Source organism: Pipistrellus hanaki (genome assembly GCF_964339955.1).
Source record: "Pipistrellus hanaki genome assembly, chromosome: 7".
Taxonomy (NCBI): Eukaryota; Metazoa; Chordata; class Mammalia; order Chiroptera; family Vespertilionidae; genus Pipistrellus; species Pipistrellus hanaki.
In genome coordinates, this window is record NC_140509.1 from 78,548,213 (window position 1) to 78,562,436 (window position 14,224).

The 14,224-nt window shown below is 42.7% G+C and overlaps 1 protein-coding gene across 1 annotated transcript in view; it reads right to left on the reverse strand.

Annotated features, from left to right (window-relative positions):
• DCBLD1 (discoidin, CUB and LCCL domain containing 1) overlaps nt 1-14,224 on the reverse strand; it is a gene marked incomplete at its 5' end in the record, with an annotated part of 55,250 nt that overhangs the window by 15,025 nt on the left and 26,001 nt on the right. The window contains 4 exon segments of the mRNA XM_084890136.1: nt 1,436-1,569; nt 5,562-5,634; nt 8,778-8,829; nt 10,519-10,653. Of these exon segments, the coding sequence (XP_084746262.1) occupies nt 1,436-1,569; nt 5,562-5,634; nt 8,778-8,829; nt 10,519-10,653 (394 nt within the window).

Consider the following 14,224-nt stretch of genomic DNA (forward strand, 5'->3'; position numbering starts at 1 on the left):
TTGATCCCAGCTCTTTTGAGGGGACAGCTACACGTCTCTGGTGGGATGGAGGGAAATGGGGCCTCGGAAACTCAGGGGTGTCATTCCACAGAAATAAAGCTTCCTTCCATGTGATGTTTAACCAGATAAGATAGTTCACAATCCATTGTGAGGATGGAACAGTAAAACAGGATCATGTTCTCTCTGCATGCAAGAGGGGGCTAGGGCCGAATGGCAGGGGAGCTATGCACAGCGAGCCAGTGGTGGAAGATGTGGGTCCTGACCTACTTTCGGATCCCGAAATGCCTGTCACCTCTGTCTTGTGCTATGTCCTCAGAACCAAGAACATGTGACAACCTGTCAGAAATACCAGAGTCGCAGTCATGGGGGGACGTTTCCAGGGGCAGACAGGGCGTGAGGAAGAGAGATAAACACGGAGGCTCGAAGGGCACTTTTCCCTCACTAGGCACTCATCCAAGGGGAGCCTCCCTCCGGACCTTCCTCACTGCCTGTTTACATGTGTGGACATCTGGTCCACAGTTGAGCCTATATTTAGTCCTCACAGCCCTAGTTTTCCATTCCAGGAGCCGAGGAAACCTGGAAGCATTAAGAGCTGAGGCTGAAACATTTAAAGTAGTTGACATACTTTTTTCTTATGAGGCTACTAAAAAAAACAGAGGATAATACCAAACAGAGAAGTAAACAATGTCAACCAACGACATTGTTCTTCACTTCCGAAGTATTATTCATCGTAAGAGCCTGCTGGGGAGTGCCGTAATTCAGAACGGGCTTACTTCAGCTCCCCAGTCTCCCTTCCGTATCTTCAATAATATGGAAGATTAACTATAAATTCCTGAAACTGGAAAGACTGAAAAGAAATCAAGTCTTTTGCTCTCCACTAAAGCACCTGAGTAGAAATACTGCTCTGCTCTGGGACTTCGTATGTGAGCCATTTTAATTTACTTGTCAGCACAACCAGTGAGCTTTTTTTATTACTGCATGTACCTTCCTCACAGACACTATAAAATACTAATGTAACACTCACACATATCTTCCCCACAGTTGACAAACCCTTGGTATCACATATCTGCTGTTCTTTCCTTAAAAAAAAAAAAAAAAAATATATATATATATATATATATATATATATATATATATATATATATATATATATATATATATTTTTTTTTTTTTTTTTTTTACAGAGAGGAAGAGAGAGGGATAGAGAGTTAGAAACATCAATGACCATCAGTTGCTTCCTGCACACTTCCCCCTGGGGATGTGCCCGCAACCAAGATACATGCCCTTGACCGGAATAGAACCTCTGACCTTTCAGTCCGCAGGCCGATGCTCTATCCTCTGAGCCAAACTGGTTAGGGCTGCTGTCCTTTCAAAACTGTGAGCTAATTATGCCTTGGAGTTACCTCCCACTCCAAAGAAAAGTCAAAGTACTTACTCCCTTGAGAGCACACCATTGGCCAGGATTCCTTGGTATCGACTTAACCCTTTGTGCTGGAACACGCTGATCTGACCACCCATTTCATCTGCAATGATCCCTGCGTGGACAGCCGCCTTGCACAGTAGAGAGTTCTGAAACACAGCAACACTGTCACTCATGGCTGACTCAAGAAGACATTGAAAATATACCGGGAGTTTTCCATTTGGTTATAACTTGTGGGCAGCATCTCCCAAGGACCCATGGCATTCATTGAAATAAAAAGTAAAAGGGGGAGGAAAAAGTGTTAGTATATCACTCTCTCAATGACATCAGAGTCATCATACGTAAGCTGTCTGGCTTGGTAGATAGAGAATTTATGTAGCAATGGTCCTCCCAATGAATAACCCCTCCTGGTGGCCATGTCCTGGTGGAGTTTCCTCCCACGCGGACTCTGAACTGGCCATGCAGCTTGTTCTGTGCAGCTGCGCATGTCAGTGAGGCCTCTTTGGACCCTCTGGCCCCAGGTCACGTGCCACATGACTGTAGCTGTAGGAGTGGTTCTAGGCTAAAGGAGCTCAAGAATGGACTCACCGCGGCTGCCAGGCTGGGAGCGGCCAGGCCCGGAGCAGCCGGGTCTGGTGCGGCCAGGCCCGGAGCAGCAGCTGCCAGGCTGGGAGCAGCCAAGCCCGGAGCAGCCGGGTCTGGTGTGGCCAGGCCCGGAGCAGCAGCTGCCAGGCTGGGAGCAGCCAGGCCCAGAACAACAGCTGCCAGGCTGGGAGCGGCCAGGCCCGGAGCAGCCGGGTCTGGTGCGGCCAGGCCCGGAGCAGCAGCTGCCAGGCTGGGAGCAGCCAGGCCCGGAGCAGCCGGGTCTGGTGCGGCCAGGCCCGGAGCAACGGCTGCCAGGCTGGGAGCGGCCAGGCCCGGAGCAGCAGCTACCAGGCTGGGAGCGGCCAGGCCCGGAGCAGCCGGGTCTGGTGTGGCCAGGCCAGGAGCAGCGGCTGCCAGGCTGGGAGCGGCCAGGCCCGGAGCAGCAGCTGCCAGGCTGGGAGCAGCCAGGCCCAGAACAGCCGGGTCTGGTGCGGCCAGGCCCGGAGCAACAGCTGCCAGGCTGGGAGCGGCCAGGCCCGGAGCAGCCGGGTCTGGTGCGGCCAGGCCCGGAGCAGCGGCTGCCAGGCTGGGAGCGGCCAGGCCCGGAGCAGCCGGGTCTGGTGCGGCCAGGCCCGGAGCAGCGGCTGCCAGGCTGGGAGCGGCCAGGCCCGGAACGGCCAGGACCGGAGCAACCGGGCCCAGAGCAGCCGGGTCGGGTGCGGCCAGGCCTGTAGCAGCAACAGCCAAGTCCAGAGCAACTAGGTCGGGAGCGGCAGTGACCAGACCCGGAGCAGCTGGTTGTGGAACGAACCAGAGCAACAGAGGCCAGGCCCGGAGCAGCCAGGCCCGAAACAGCTCACTCCTCGCCTGTCCCTGCCCACGGCTGCCTCTCAGACATGGCTGGAAACTTTTGCGGGAACTTGAGGGTCTGCTGAATCAAATGATGAAGGTTTAGATCTGGATGTGTTGAGTTAGTATAGCGCTGGGGTGTTGATCTGTGAGTGCCTTGGGTGGGGCATGGATGAGGCTGGTTGACCTATTTGGAAATGTCTTTTGTGTGAAGTGTATCATTGGGCATGAGGAGGTATTATTGATATGAGAAAATGCTAAGTAACAGATTTACTATCTGAAAAGGGATTTACTATCGGGGAAAGGGAGGGAGGAAGAGACTGAACATAAACTGTGCACCTATGGATGAGGACAATGGGGGATGGGGAGGCGGCAGAGGGTGGGGTGGGAACCTGGTGGAGGGGGAAGAAATGAGGAACCTTTGTAATAATATGAACAATAAAGATTGATTTAAAAAAAAAAAAAAAAAAAAAAAAAAGAATGGACTCACCGGCAAATCAAAGAGTTATTTTAATCCAGGAAGGTCTGCGGTGGCTAAAATAGATAACCGTCCAGCAGAAATAGAGAACTGATCAGAGTTTATTAAATTCGGTTTACCAGATGTACGCACTGAGGATCATTTGAGAAGGTGAACCTATCCCACCACAGCTTCATTTTACAATTAATTTAGAGATTTAAGAAGGCATAGAAGACAAAATAATGTCAGACCATGAAACAGCTGCTGTCTGGTGTGATAACCCAGCAGGAGCGCCTGCCTGGCTGTGTAGCTGGTGGGCCTGGGATTAAAACTGGCCTGGTAGAAAGCGGGCCTGGAGGAAGGACTAGAACTTTGCAGCGGGTTGCCCAGGTCCTAGGATCCCATGAGCACAGTTCTGTGTGGGAGGATGATTAGATCGAGTGTAACCTGTCTTGCTAGACTTCCTTGTTAGGAAACTCTCCTAGGAAGGCCCCCATGGCAAGGAGCTGAGGACAACCTGAATGCTGCCAACACCATGTGAGCTTAGAAGCAAATCTTTCCCCAGGAAAGTCTCAGAGGAACCTTCAGGCCTGGCTGACACCTTGGCTGCCCCCCTCAGACATGGAAGCAGAGGACTCTGCTAAGCCAGGCCCAGACTTACACCACACAGAACACGAGAGAGAATACAAGTATTGTTTGAAGCTTCTAAGTTTGAGGTGATATCGTTTTGGGGCAACAGATATCGCATACACCCATGGCATACAAAAAAAGGCACAAATCAGACTTCTCTGAAGAGGTCAGTTTTCCAAATACAAATTTTCCCTCCAGATAAAATCATTCTAAAAGCAAATGGTGTACATGCCCTTGACCGGAATTGAACCAGGGACCTTTCAGTCCACAGGCCTATCAATGTCTCTCTCTCATCGATGTTTCTAACTCTTTATTCCTCTCCTTTCCTCTCTCTAAAAAAAAAATCAATAAAATATATTAAAAAATAAAAAAATAAAAGCAAATGGTGTCAAATCAGTGAGTAAGCCAAATGGGAAAACTGTTTGCAGTACTTGCAAGTCTACTGTGCAGGAAAGCATTCATTTGCTGGTTACATTGAACAAGAAAACTGTCAAGAGGAGGCAAGATAAACCACTAAGTAAGAAAAAATTATGCTTCCTCTCAAACTGTACATAATTCTTAGGCTCCTTGCATGGTGCAGGAAATAATAGAGAAAACTTTTCTATTGCCTAGAGGGAAAACTATACTTTTTATTTCTCTTAGTTAACTTCCTGAAGTAATTTAGAAATAGCCTGTGCCAAATATATATTCAAACTGAGGAGGTATAAATCATTTTAAGGTTCAAACAATTTATAGGCCAAATGAATATCCAGTGCCAATCTTGTAAATAAAAACAACACACACAAAAAGGAAACAAAGACCAAAATAACAAAAACTGCTGCTTTCAGAATCAGGATATGCTAAAGGCAAAACTTAAAGCCAAGTTTTTTCCCCCTCCTGCTGGAGATGAAGTATCCACCTTTTAGAATATGTATGCTTTCCCCATGCTTCAAGACACATGCCAGTAGCAGTTAGAAAAAATCCCATCACATTTCTAATAACTCAAGCAAATTCCTGTAAAACTAGTTATTTTAAATAGCAATATCGCATTTTAAAAACCAGGCACCAGAATTCCAGTGCAGAAATCTGTAAATAATAAAAAAATGAAAGATTGTGCACCTGGAAATAGGATATATACTTTATAAAAATGACTTCCTGTGAGTTAATTTTTCTCTGAGAAAAATGTATATAACCAAAAAAGTCTCATTGGGCATAGGAAATGAAGGAGCAAGAAGGGAGGGGAATAATATATAAGAATAGGGCAGAGGGCTGCCTGCACTGGCGTCAGACTCACATTCACTATTCTGTGATATGAATGTTCATGTCCTTGGTTATTGTTTCATGAACCAAATGGAGTGTTAAAATAAAGAAATAAAGTATAACAAAAAGATGGCCTCTTATTAAAACCAGATGGAACTATATTCTCAGGTGTTGAAAAGGGTTCTGTTTTACCATTTCAAATGCTTAATGAGAGGTGCTAAAAATAGTAATGAGTAACCTTGGTTTTTGTACTTATTATAGTATTTCATTTATTCTAGGAAAAAAGAGAGTTGTATATCTGTCTACAGAGTTTTAGATTTTACATGATTTTACTTTGTATTGAATTTAGGCAAAACCATAACATTCCCCCCAATCACTTACATCTCTATATCCATCCATCATGTTCCCAAAAATGTCTCCTGCTATGTCTCTACAACCAGGTGGGCAGAATTTGCTAAAAAAGAAAAGAAAAATGAATTCATATTTTATGGAATTATAGTTAAATGTAAAAGTATTAAAATTATACTTAAGATAATTTCTCCATAGAATATACAGGAGGGAATACCTTGCTTTAATGACAAGTCAGAAACCTGATTTATGAAAACACAGATTAATCTAAAATGTTACCCTGAAGGCAAGTTTTACATAGTAATTATTTATTTTATATACGGATGCATTATATACCCTATTAAAAAAAATGAGCTTTCCTAAAGCATCTTAATGATTCTAAGTCTAAGGAAAAAAAAATTTTAAAGCAAAATTTCTAGACACTATATATAGCAGGACCTCGTCTTTATAAAAAGATATTTAAAATGTGTAAATAACTTACGTTTTTTAATGGATAAAAAGATGACAAGGAATTGCATCTCTGGATTCTAGTGGAATTTTTAAGAAACTTTCACTTTCCATGTTATTTTACTATGCAATATCTTGATTCACTCAAATAGCACTACCCAATAGAAACATAACAGAAGCTACTCCGTATGTAAACCTAAAGATTCGAGTAGCCACATTAAAAATGTAAAGTTTTCTCATCTGCAATTCTTTCAGGAGTCAACATATCAATAGGCTATGAATGACAGCTATACATCTATGAAAAACATGCAAAAAAAAAAAAAGTCAAAATACTGTAAGAACAATGGCAACTTTGAAGATGAAGGCCATATGCCCTTGTTTCTATATATACACTGCATTACGATAATGTTTACTCGGTTTGTTTAAAAAGAAATGTATCAGCCCAAACAGATTCCAAAATAGCAGTCGCTTTGACTTCATTTCCTTCCAGTTTCCTCCTGCTGACTTAGCAAATTAGATCAGTAACAACATGTAGTTATCAAAACTACCCAAATAAATAACTCACAATTTTTTTCCTAATGGAGTCCAGCACTGCAGCAATGATCAAGGAATTAAGAAATGAAAATAATGGGGACACTTATCCTAGCCCTTAGAGACAGATTATTTCAGACTTTTGGGGTTTTTATTTTAGAAAGTAAGACAGTTCCAATGATGTATATTATGTAAGACCCTATGAGGGCTGCACATGTTAATAAAAACACTAAAATATCTGTGTCAAATACACAAATAGTCATATTAAGTCAAATACAGACTAAGTAGACGCCTTAATTTTAGACCAATTTTGCTGTCAAATGAATTTAAGGTCACGTTAATCAAGTGAGTTACAAAATTTTTTGTCTTTCAAAGCTTTCTGCATTTCACAGGGATTGTGGACAGTTATTAGTCATTATACCTCATATTTACCTAAACACTACAAATGCTGGGCTACAACTTGGATCAGTGATTTTCAACCTTTGTCATCTCCTGGCACAAAAACATAATAACAAAAATTCTGCAGCACACCAAAAAAAAAATATATTTTTTACTGATCTGACAAAAAAATAGTTATCATTTTGATTCATTCACACTGGATGGCTATTATTGTATTGGCTATTGTCATGTTTTAAATTTGACAATGTAAGGGAAAAGAGGTCACTGTCCCTGACTAAATAGTCAGGTACTGCATGTTTTTGTTTTTTAATATATTTTGTTGACTTCTTACAGAGAGGAAGGGAGAGGGAGAGAGAGTTAGAAACATCAATGAGAGAGAAACATTAATCAGCTGCCTCCTGCACACTCCCCACTGGGGATGTACCCACCACCAAGGTACATGACCTTGACTGGAATTGAACCTGGGACCCTTGAGTCCGCAGGCTGATGCTCTATCCACTGAGCCAAATCGGCCAGGGCAGGTCCTGCATGTTTTAAAAATTCTTGCAGCCCACCAGTTGAAAATTGCTGGCTTAGATGATCTAGAACCGTTACCTTACTCAGTATATTCCCCTCTTTAGGACTGAAAATGATTACTGATGCTCAGCGGCTCTGTCACCGCTGACACTGTACAGGATTTCTGAAAAGATCTTAGGGAATGTTGATGAATATTTACATTGGATGAAAAGCGACTTTACAGGGCAATATTTAATTATTGGTCACATTTATTTTTGTTTTTTCGCTACTAGACTCAGAACTGATTAACACTAGAGTTGACTCTACTTGTAAAATAATCTCATTTATTAGAATGTCTGAGATGATTAGGACCATACACTCTTGGGCCTAACGCTGAGTAGACTGAAGTGTGTAATCTTGGGCAAGTTACTGAACTGCTTTGTGCCTCTGTCTTTTGTGTATAACAGAACCTACTTTGTAGGCATGTTGGGACATTCACATGAGTTACTTTTATGCTAAGTCCAGGCACTAAGTACCTGGCCACAAAGAAAGCACTCTAAGGAGTTAGAGCTGTTGTTGGCAATGATCTCTAGGCCAGTGATTCTCAACTGGGTGTGAATTTTGCCCACTGAGAGACATTTGGCAATGTCTGGAGACATTTCTGGCTATCACACTGGCATGTAGAGGGTAGAGGCCAGAGTTGCTGATGAACATCCAACAACGCACAGAATAGCTCTTCACAACAAAGAACCATCCAACCCGAAATGTCAATGGTGCCAAGGTTGAGAAATCCTGCTCTAGGCTCTTTTACCTTATAGATGAGGAAATGTACATAAAAAAGATTAAGCCATTTTTCCAGTTAAAGCTGGGATGGAATGTTCATCTTCTGCTCTCCGTAGGTTTCTCTTTTGTGGGAAAGACAAAATAAACCCTCCAAAAACAAAATAATTAACAAAAGTCACTCCCCAATACAGGCTAGGTAAAAAATATTGGCTCACTGGTCCTTTGGTAGAACTCAGGGGTCAGCAAACTGGGGCTTACATCCAGCCTGCTGCTTGTTTTTGTAAACAAAGTTTTATTGGAACACAGCCCTGCTCATTTGTTTACATCTAGTCTATGATTACAATTGCAACAAAACTGTATGACTACATGCAAAAGAGACTGTGTGACTGCAAAACCTAAAATATTTACCACCTGGCCCTTGACAAAAAAGTTTGCTGACCTCTGCTGTATAAGAAACCATTTCAAATATTCCTCATGAGTTACAACATAAATGACTTACAAAAAATAAATACCAATAATGTCTGGTTTAATGTCAAGGTAAACAAAATGTTCAGCAACATATGCCTGCCGCCCAGCCAGCACACCCATATTTACCTGTATTCTGTCTCCGAAAAATGGTTAGCTCGGTCCAAACACGTTATCAAATCTGTCATAAAGATAATTGTAATTAGAAGACTGAATGGAACTTAAGATACCCAGGCTTGAAAGATATCTTTTAAAATAAAACAAGATAATTTTTAAAAAGCATTTATTCTTTATAATTGATGTATATTGTTCAGTTTAAAAAATAAGCAAAAACTGAGCACATCTGTAACAGTCTACAATAAAAATAAAGTTTAAAAAAATCTAAATTGCAATCCCTTCATTTTTTTTATATGGGGAAAGGTCTGTAGTCGGGGAAAAACACAAACAAAAACTGAACACAGTGTCCTCAGGATTTAACAGTTCCTTCATCTCTCTTTCCTGCCACCAATGATGGTCTGATAGTGGTCCAGTGAGTGACAACACAATCTATTTCCAACACAAAAACCAACACCGGTTAGTTACTATCCACTACGTGCCTACAAAGATCATGTGTATTCATTCCTTTGGCAGAAGGAAAACAATTTGGAAGCCCAGTGTGGTTCATAGAGAAGGTTCAGGAACATTGTAATTTAACAATTTAGCTGGAGACACCTGAGTGACCCAAGAACCAGGCGTTTAATGAAAACACAAATAGCCTCTCAACTTTGATCAATCAGGACCAAGGACTTAGCAAGAGGGTGCTCTTTGCGTATGGAACCAAACTAATACTCAACAACAGAGATGCTAAGAAACTGTGGATTTTGATCCATTTTTATCAACCTAGTATAGTTTCCAAAATACTCCACACTTGCAATAGTTCTTTCTTTCCTTCATCTTTTCAATCGTTCTTAAGGAGTAACATCTGGTAAACACTGGCCAGATCTTGAGGAAGGCAATGAATGGTACACTCCCTTCCCAGAGTACTTCAGCCAGAGGGGACTGAAAGCAGAAATTCTGGGCACCTCTGTGCCCTGGGCAGACATGGGTAGGCTGCATGGTCATTACTCTGGAGTGCCAGAGGCCTGGCCAGAGCCTATGCCTCTGTTCTCTCCTGCTCAAGTGTCAGCTGCATGGTTAGGGGACTTGGTGATAGTGACCACACCCTGCTCATACTCACACTCCTCCGGCTATGCTGGTGCACTGGTGTGTGTGTGTGTAAAGGGGTGTGGGTATTTGATCAAATGCATGTCCTAAGCTAAGAAACAGGCTGGTGGAGGACTCCAGAGAATAGCCAGACTTCAGAAGGGTGACAGGGTCCCAAAGATGCTCTAACCAAGGCTACTAGGAAAATGAGATCAACTCTCTTATGTCAGTTGATCAACTTAACATGTTCTATAAAAGCATTCAGTTCAGACCCAACTACAGACAATGCATTCTTCTTTTGCCTCACTTCTTTTTAAAAAAATCTTATTTTATTAATTTTTTTTTACAGAGAGGAAGGAAGAGGGATAGAGAATTAGAAACATGGATGAGAGAGAAACATCGATTAGCTGCCTCCTGCACACCCCTTACTGGGTTTGCACCTGCAGCCAAGGCACATGCCCTTGACCAGAATCTAACCTGGGACCTTTCAGTCCGCAGGCCAATGCTCTATCCACTGAGCCAAACCGGTTAGGGCTTGCCTCACATCTTAATGACACTGCATTCCTCTCTTGCCTCACATCTTAATTCTATATCTGAGGTAACAATTCTGTCCAGAGATAGGGATAAGTAGCGAGGCATTCTTAGACAGATAAAAGTATACAGGTTTGTGTTGATGCTTCTGCTATACCTGGATGGTCACTGCTGGCATAGGTGAGCAAAAAGCCCCGCCCAGAAGTGTGGGATCCACTTGCAAAGCGAACAGTTATTTCATTTGTGTCCAGCACGAGTTCTTTGGGAACATTCATACTTCCACAATATGGTCCTAAAAATAAAGCACATTTTTGGCACATTTCAAAATTTAGACCAGCACAAAGAATTGGTATTTGGCATTTTTCTCTCCGTTAGTGGTCAATTTTACCAGACAAACACAAATGTAAGATTGTAATAATCACTCAACTGGAATTTTGTTTAATACTGAGACTGATAGTGAACCTGATTATACTGACAAGCCAAGGGGGGAAATGGCTAACACTGGATAAGTAATAGGCTAGAGCTAGTTAGCTGTGAACAACCCAAGAGATGGGGTTTTTGTAAAAAAATAAGACTAACAAATAAAAGTCAAATACATGTAGTAGTACAAAAAAATTTTATCACAAAAGTGATATTCTAGTGATAGTCTCCTAAACTTGCTTAAAGTACTATTTACATGTTTGTGTCCCCTCAAAATTCATGTATCGAAATCCTAATACCCCAATGTGATGGTATTAGGAGGCAGGGACTCTGGAAGGTGCTTAGGTCATGAGGGTGAAGCCCCCATGAATGGGATTAGTGCCTTCATAAAGGAGGCCTCCAAGAGCTTGCTTGCCCCTCTGCCATGTGAAGACACAGAGAGTGGCTATGAATTTGGAAGTGGGGCCACTGTAGTGAATCTGCCTGCACCATGACTCCCAGCCTCTGAATGAAATAAAGGTCTGCTGTTTTTAAGCAATTCAGTCTGAGGTATCTTGGTAACCAACTAAGACAGGTAGTAAATTAAAAAAAAAAAAAATGTTACCACAAAAATGATATTCTAGGGGCCTCTTAAATTTGCTCCAAGAAACTAACAAATTCCCTATTTTAAGGAGATTCCAGAATGAAGTGTCTGTCCAATGCATGGCAAACGTCATATTCCCATGTAGCTTTTTCCATACACATCGATCTCTCTCTCGCCGTAGCTCTGGTTAACCTGTATGATTTATTTTGATTTATAAAATGAAGTTCTTAAAAAGCAGAATAGTTTTTAAAGCCTTTTGAAATTCCATAAAATAAATTACGCAATTAAGAATATTATACATTGTTTCTAGAATAAGTTGCTTGAAAAGCAATAGGAAGTTCAATTAACTTTCAAAGGACAAAATTAGATTTGGAGCTAAAAAGGAAATAAAATACCTTCCCAATACTACTCAAGTTAAAGTTCAGTTGTCATCTTAAAAGTCATGTATGTAAGACACAATAATTTCCCTGAAAACAGGAATTAGCAAGCAGATCTAAAAAATTTATTTATTAATGAGGAAGGGGGGGAAGGAGGGAGAGGGAGACTGATTCTTGTATGTGCCCTGACAGGGTATCAAACATACAACCTCGAGGATGAGTTTTTCTTACGAAAGCCTTTCTGTGCCCAAATGATATGGTTACTGTTAGTGTTCTCCATCCTGACTTGTAAAAAGGGTCTACAACTATCCTTAAACATTCCCAAAGACAATATCATTGGAAATTCAAATGTAAGCTTGGTAACTTCTAACTTTGACCAGGGTTCTATTCTCCATCCTGGGCTGTGTTCCTGGATTGGCGAACCCGCCTTGGCTCACAGTCAGACTGAAGCCCACCCCTTCTCGACTGAGTCCTAAAACGATTAGCAGACCTAAGTGTAGGACTCACAGTTCTGCTTCCCATCTGCAGGTACTGTGTGTTCCGTAGACCTGGACTTGCCATCTAACTCCCCTCACCTCTATCCTTGCCTGCGAGGCAGGTTCCATCCTACTTTAGGGTCCCAAATTCCCTCCCTCTGGAGCACAGCAGAAAGGTGCCTCATCAGGTAGGCTGAAAAATCAGGAAAAATGAATACTTCTCCCTCTAGTGGAATGTGACTGTAGGCCTGGATTGTGGGAAGAGCTATCAATGATTTAGAATGGACTAGCCCTGTGGCATTTGGCACCTGACATGACACCCAGACAATGGGCTAATCCCTTGGACAACAGGAAGAAAGGGCCCGGAACCACAGGAGCTGACTCCTTTGAGCACAGTAGGCCAGTTCCTCTCAACACATCCCTTGTTTGGGGCCACTGTTCCATGAGCAGCTGGAAGGGGAAACCCTTTCTCTTCCCTTGTGTGAATAAAAGAAAACTGTCCAACAAGGAAGAATGCACCATCTGCTCAGAGCCATGCCCAGAGCCCTCCATCCTCTGGCAATCGGACACTAGTGCAGCCATTTCTAGCAAGGCTCCATTCTCCAGGGGTCACCTGCCTGAGTCCCTGGACATTCCAAGGCAGTCACAGTAGGGTTAATTACTCTTCCAAGTCACTTCAGGTAGGTCTATGCTTTTGAGCTTGAAACCGATGGAGCTAAATTATTGTTTCATCTGTGAAAAGGGATGTGTTTTAAAAATGGATGCATACTGTTGAGAGAGAGAGAGAAAGAGAGAGAGACAGAGAGAGAGAGAGAGAGAGAGAGAGAGAGAGAGAGAGAGACCCCTTCCCCTGCATAACTACTCTCAGTGGTAAAAAACACAGAGACCAAATGAAAACCCAACTCCTGAGAGATCTGTCCTAAATCAGACAACAAAAAATCCTCCTGAAAACCTTCAACTTTATAAGCACCTTCTGAAGCACATATTTAATTTCTTGTGACAGCAAAGAGCATGCCAGTGGGCCTAAAGGGCATTCCCCAGGAGTGCCCTGGCAGAGCCAGCCACGGGCAGGCCTTCAGCCGCCAGGAAAGTGGCGCCCAGCGCGAGCCAGATCTGCTCTCAGGGCCACGCAGCTGACACCATCTCCAGAAACGCTGAGGCTGCAGAGGCCACGCCACTGACTCCCGTCCCTTTTCCATTTGTTTTGTGTTTTTTTCGGTTTTTTTTCAGTGCAGTCAAATGGCAAGGCTTGTCCTTGCTGGCTAATTGCAATGGTGTCATTGTCCAAAATTACTGAATTTTCAGGGCCATTTTCTTTGAAAAGGAAGGAAATTAACATGAAAAAGGGATATTCCTGGACTGCGCCATTAACACCATAGTCACGTAAGAATGTAAGCGGTGTCCCTGGAGAGCGTGGGTCTCCCGTTCCCAGACAAAAATCAGTGACAGATGATAAATGGACCGGGCGGATTCCTAGACAAAGGTGTGGCTTGCCTTGGGGCCAAGGCATGTCAAGAAGTGCCCTAACACTGGAGCCCACAACCCACCTAGGCCATTACTTCCCCCCAACAAAAGAGGGTAATTACTGAAACCAAATCACAGTGCGGTCTCCAGGGAAGTATTTGGGGAAAAAGAGGAGGAGGAAGTTTGAGCCTTTTCTCCTGGAGGCTTGTGATGATGTTAATAAGATGTCTAGTGTGGAACATTCTGGCTGATATCAAGTTTTCTATAAGTCTGAAATTCTTCTGAATGCTATCTTGGCACAAAAGGCAAAACCAAATCAAACCATCAAAAAAATATCCACCAAAGTAGCCCCAATCCTAGAGGGGAATGAGATTCTAGGGTGTTTGAGGCTCAAAACAACTTTCTATACAAGCTGGAAATTTCTTCAAAGGCTTTTGTTGTCTCTTTAAAAGTCATACGAATTGTCTGTTCTCCATGATATGACCGGTAGAGACATAACCCATTTGTTAAATAGAAATCTTGTGTTTTCTTTATTCGGAATTA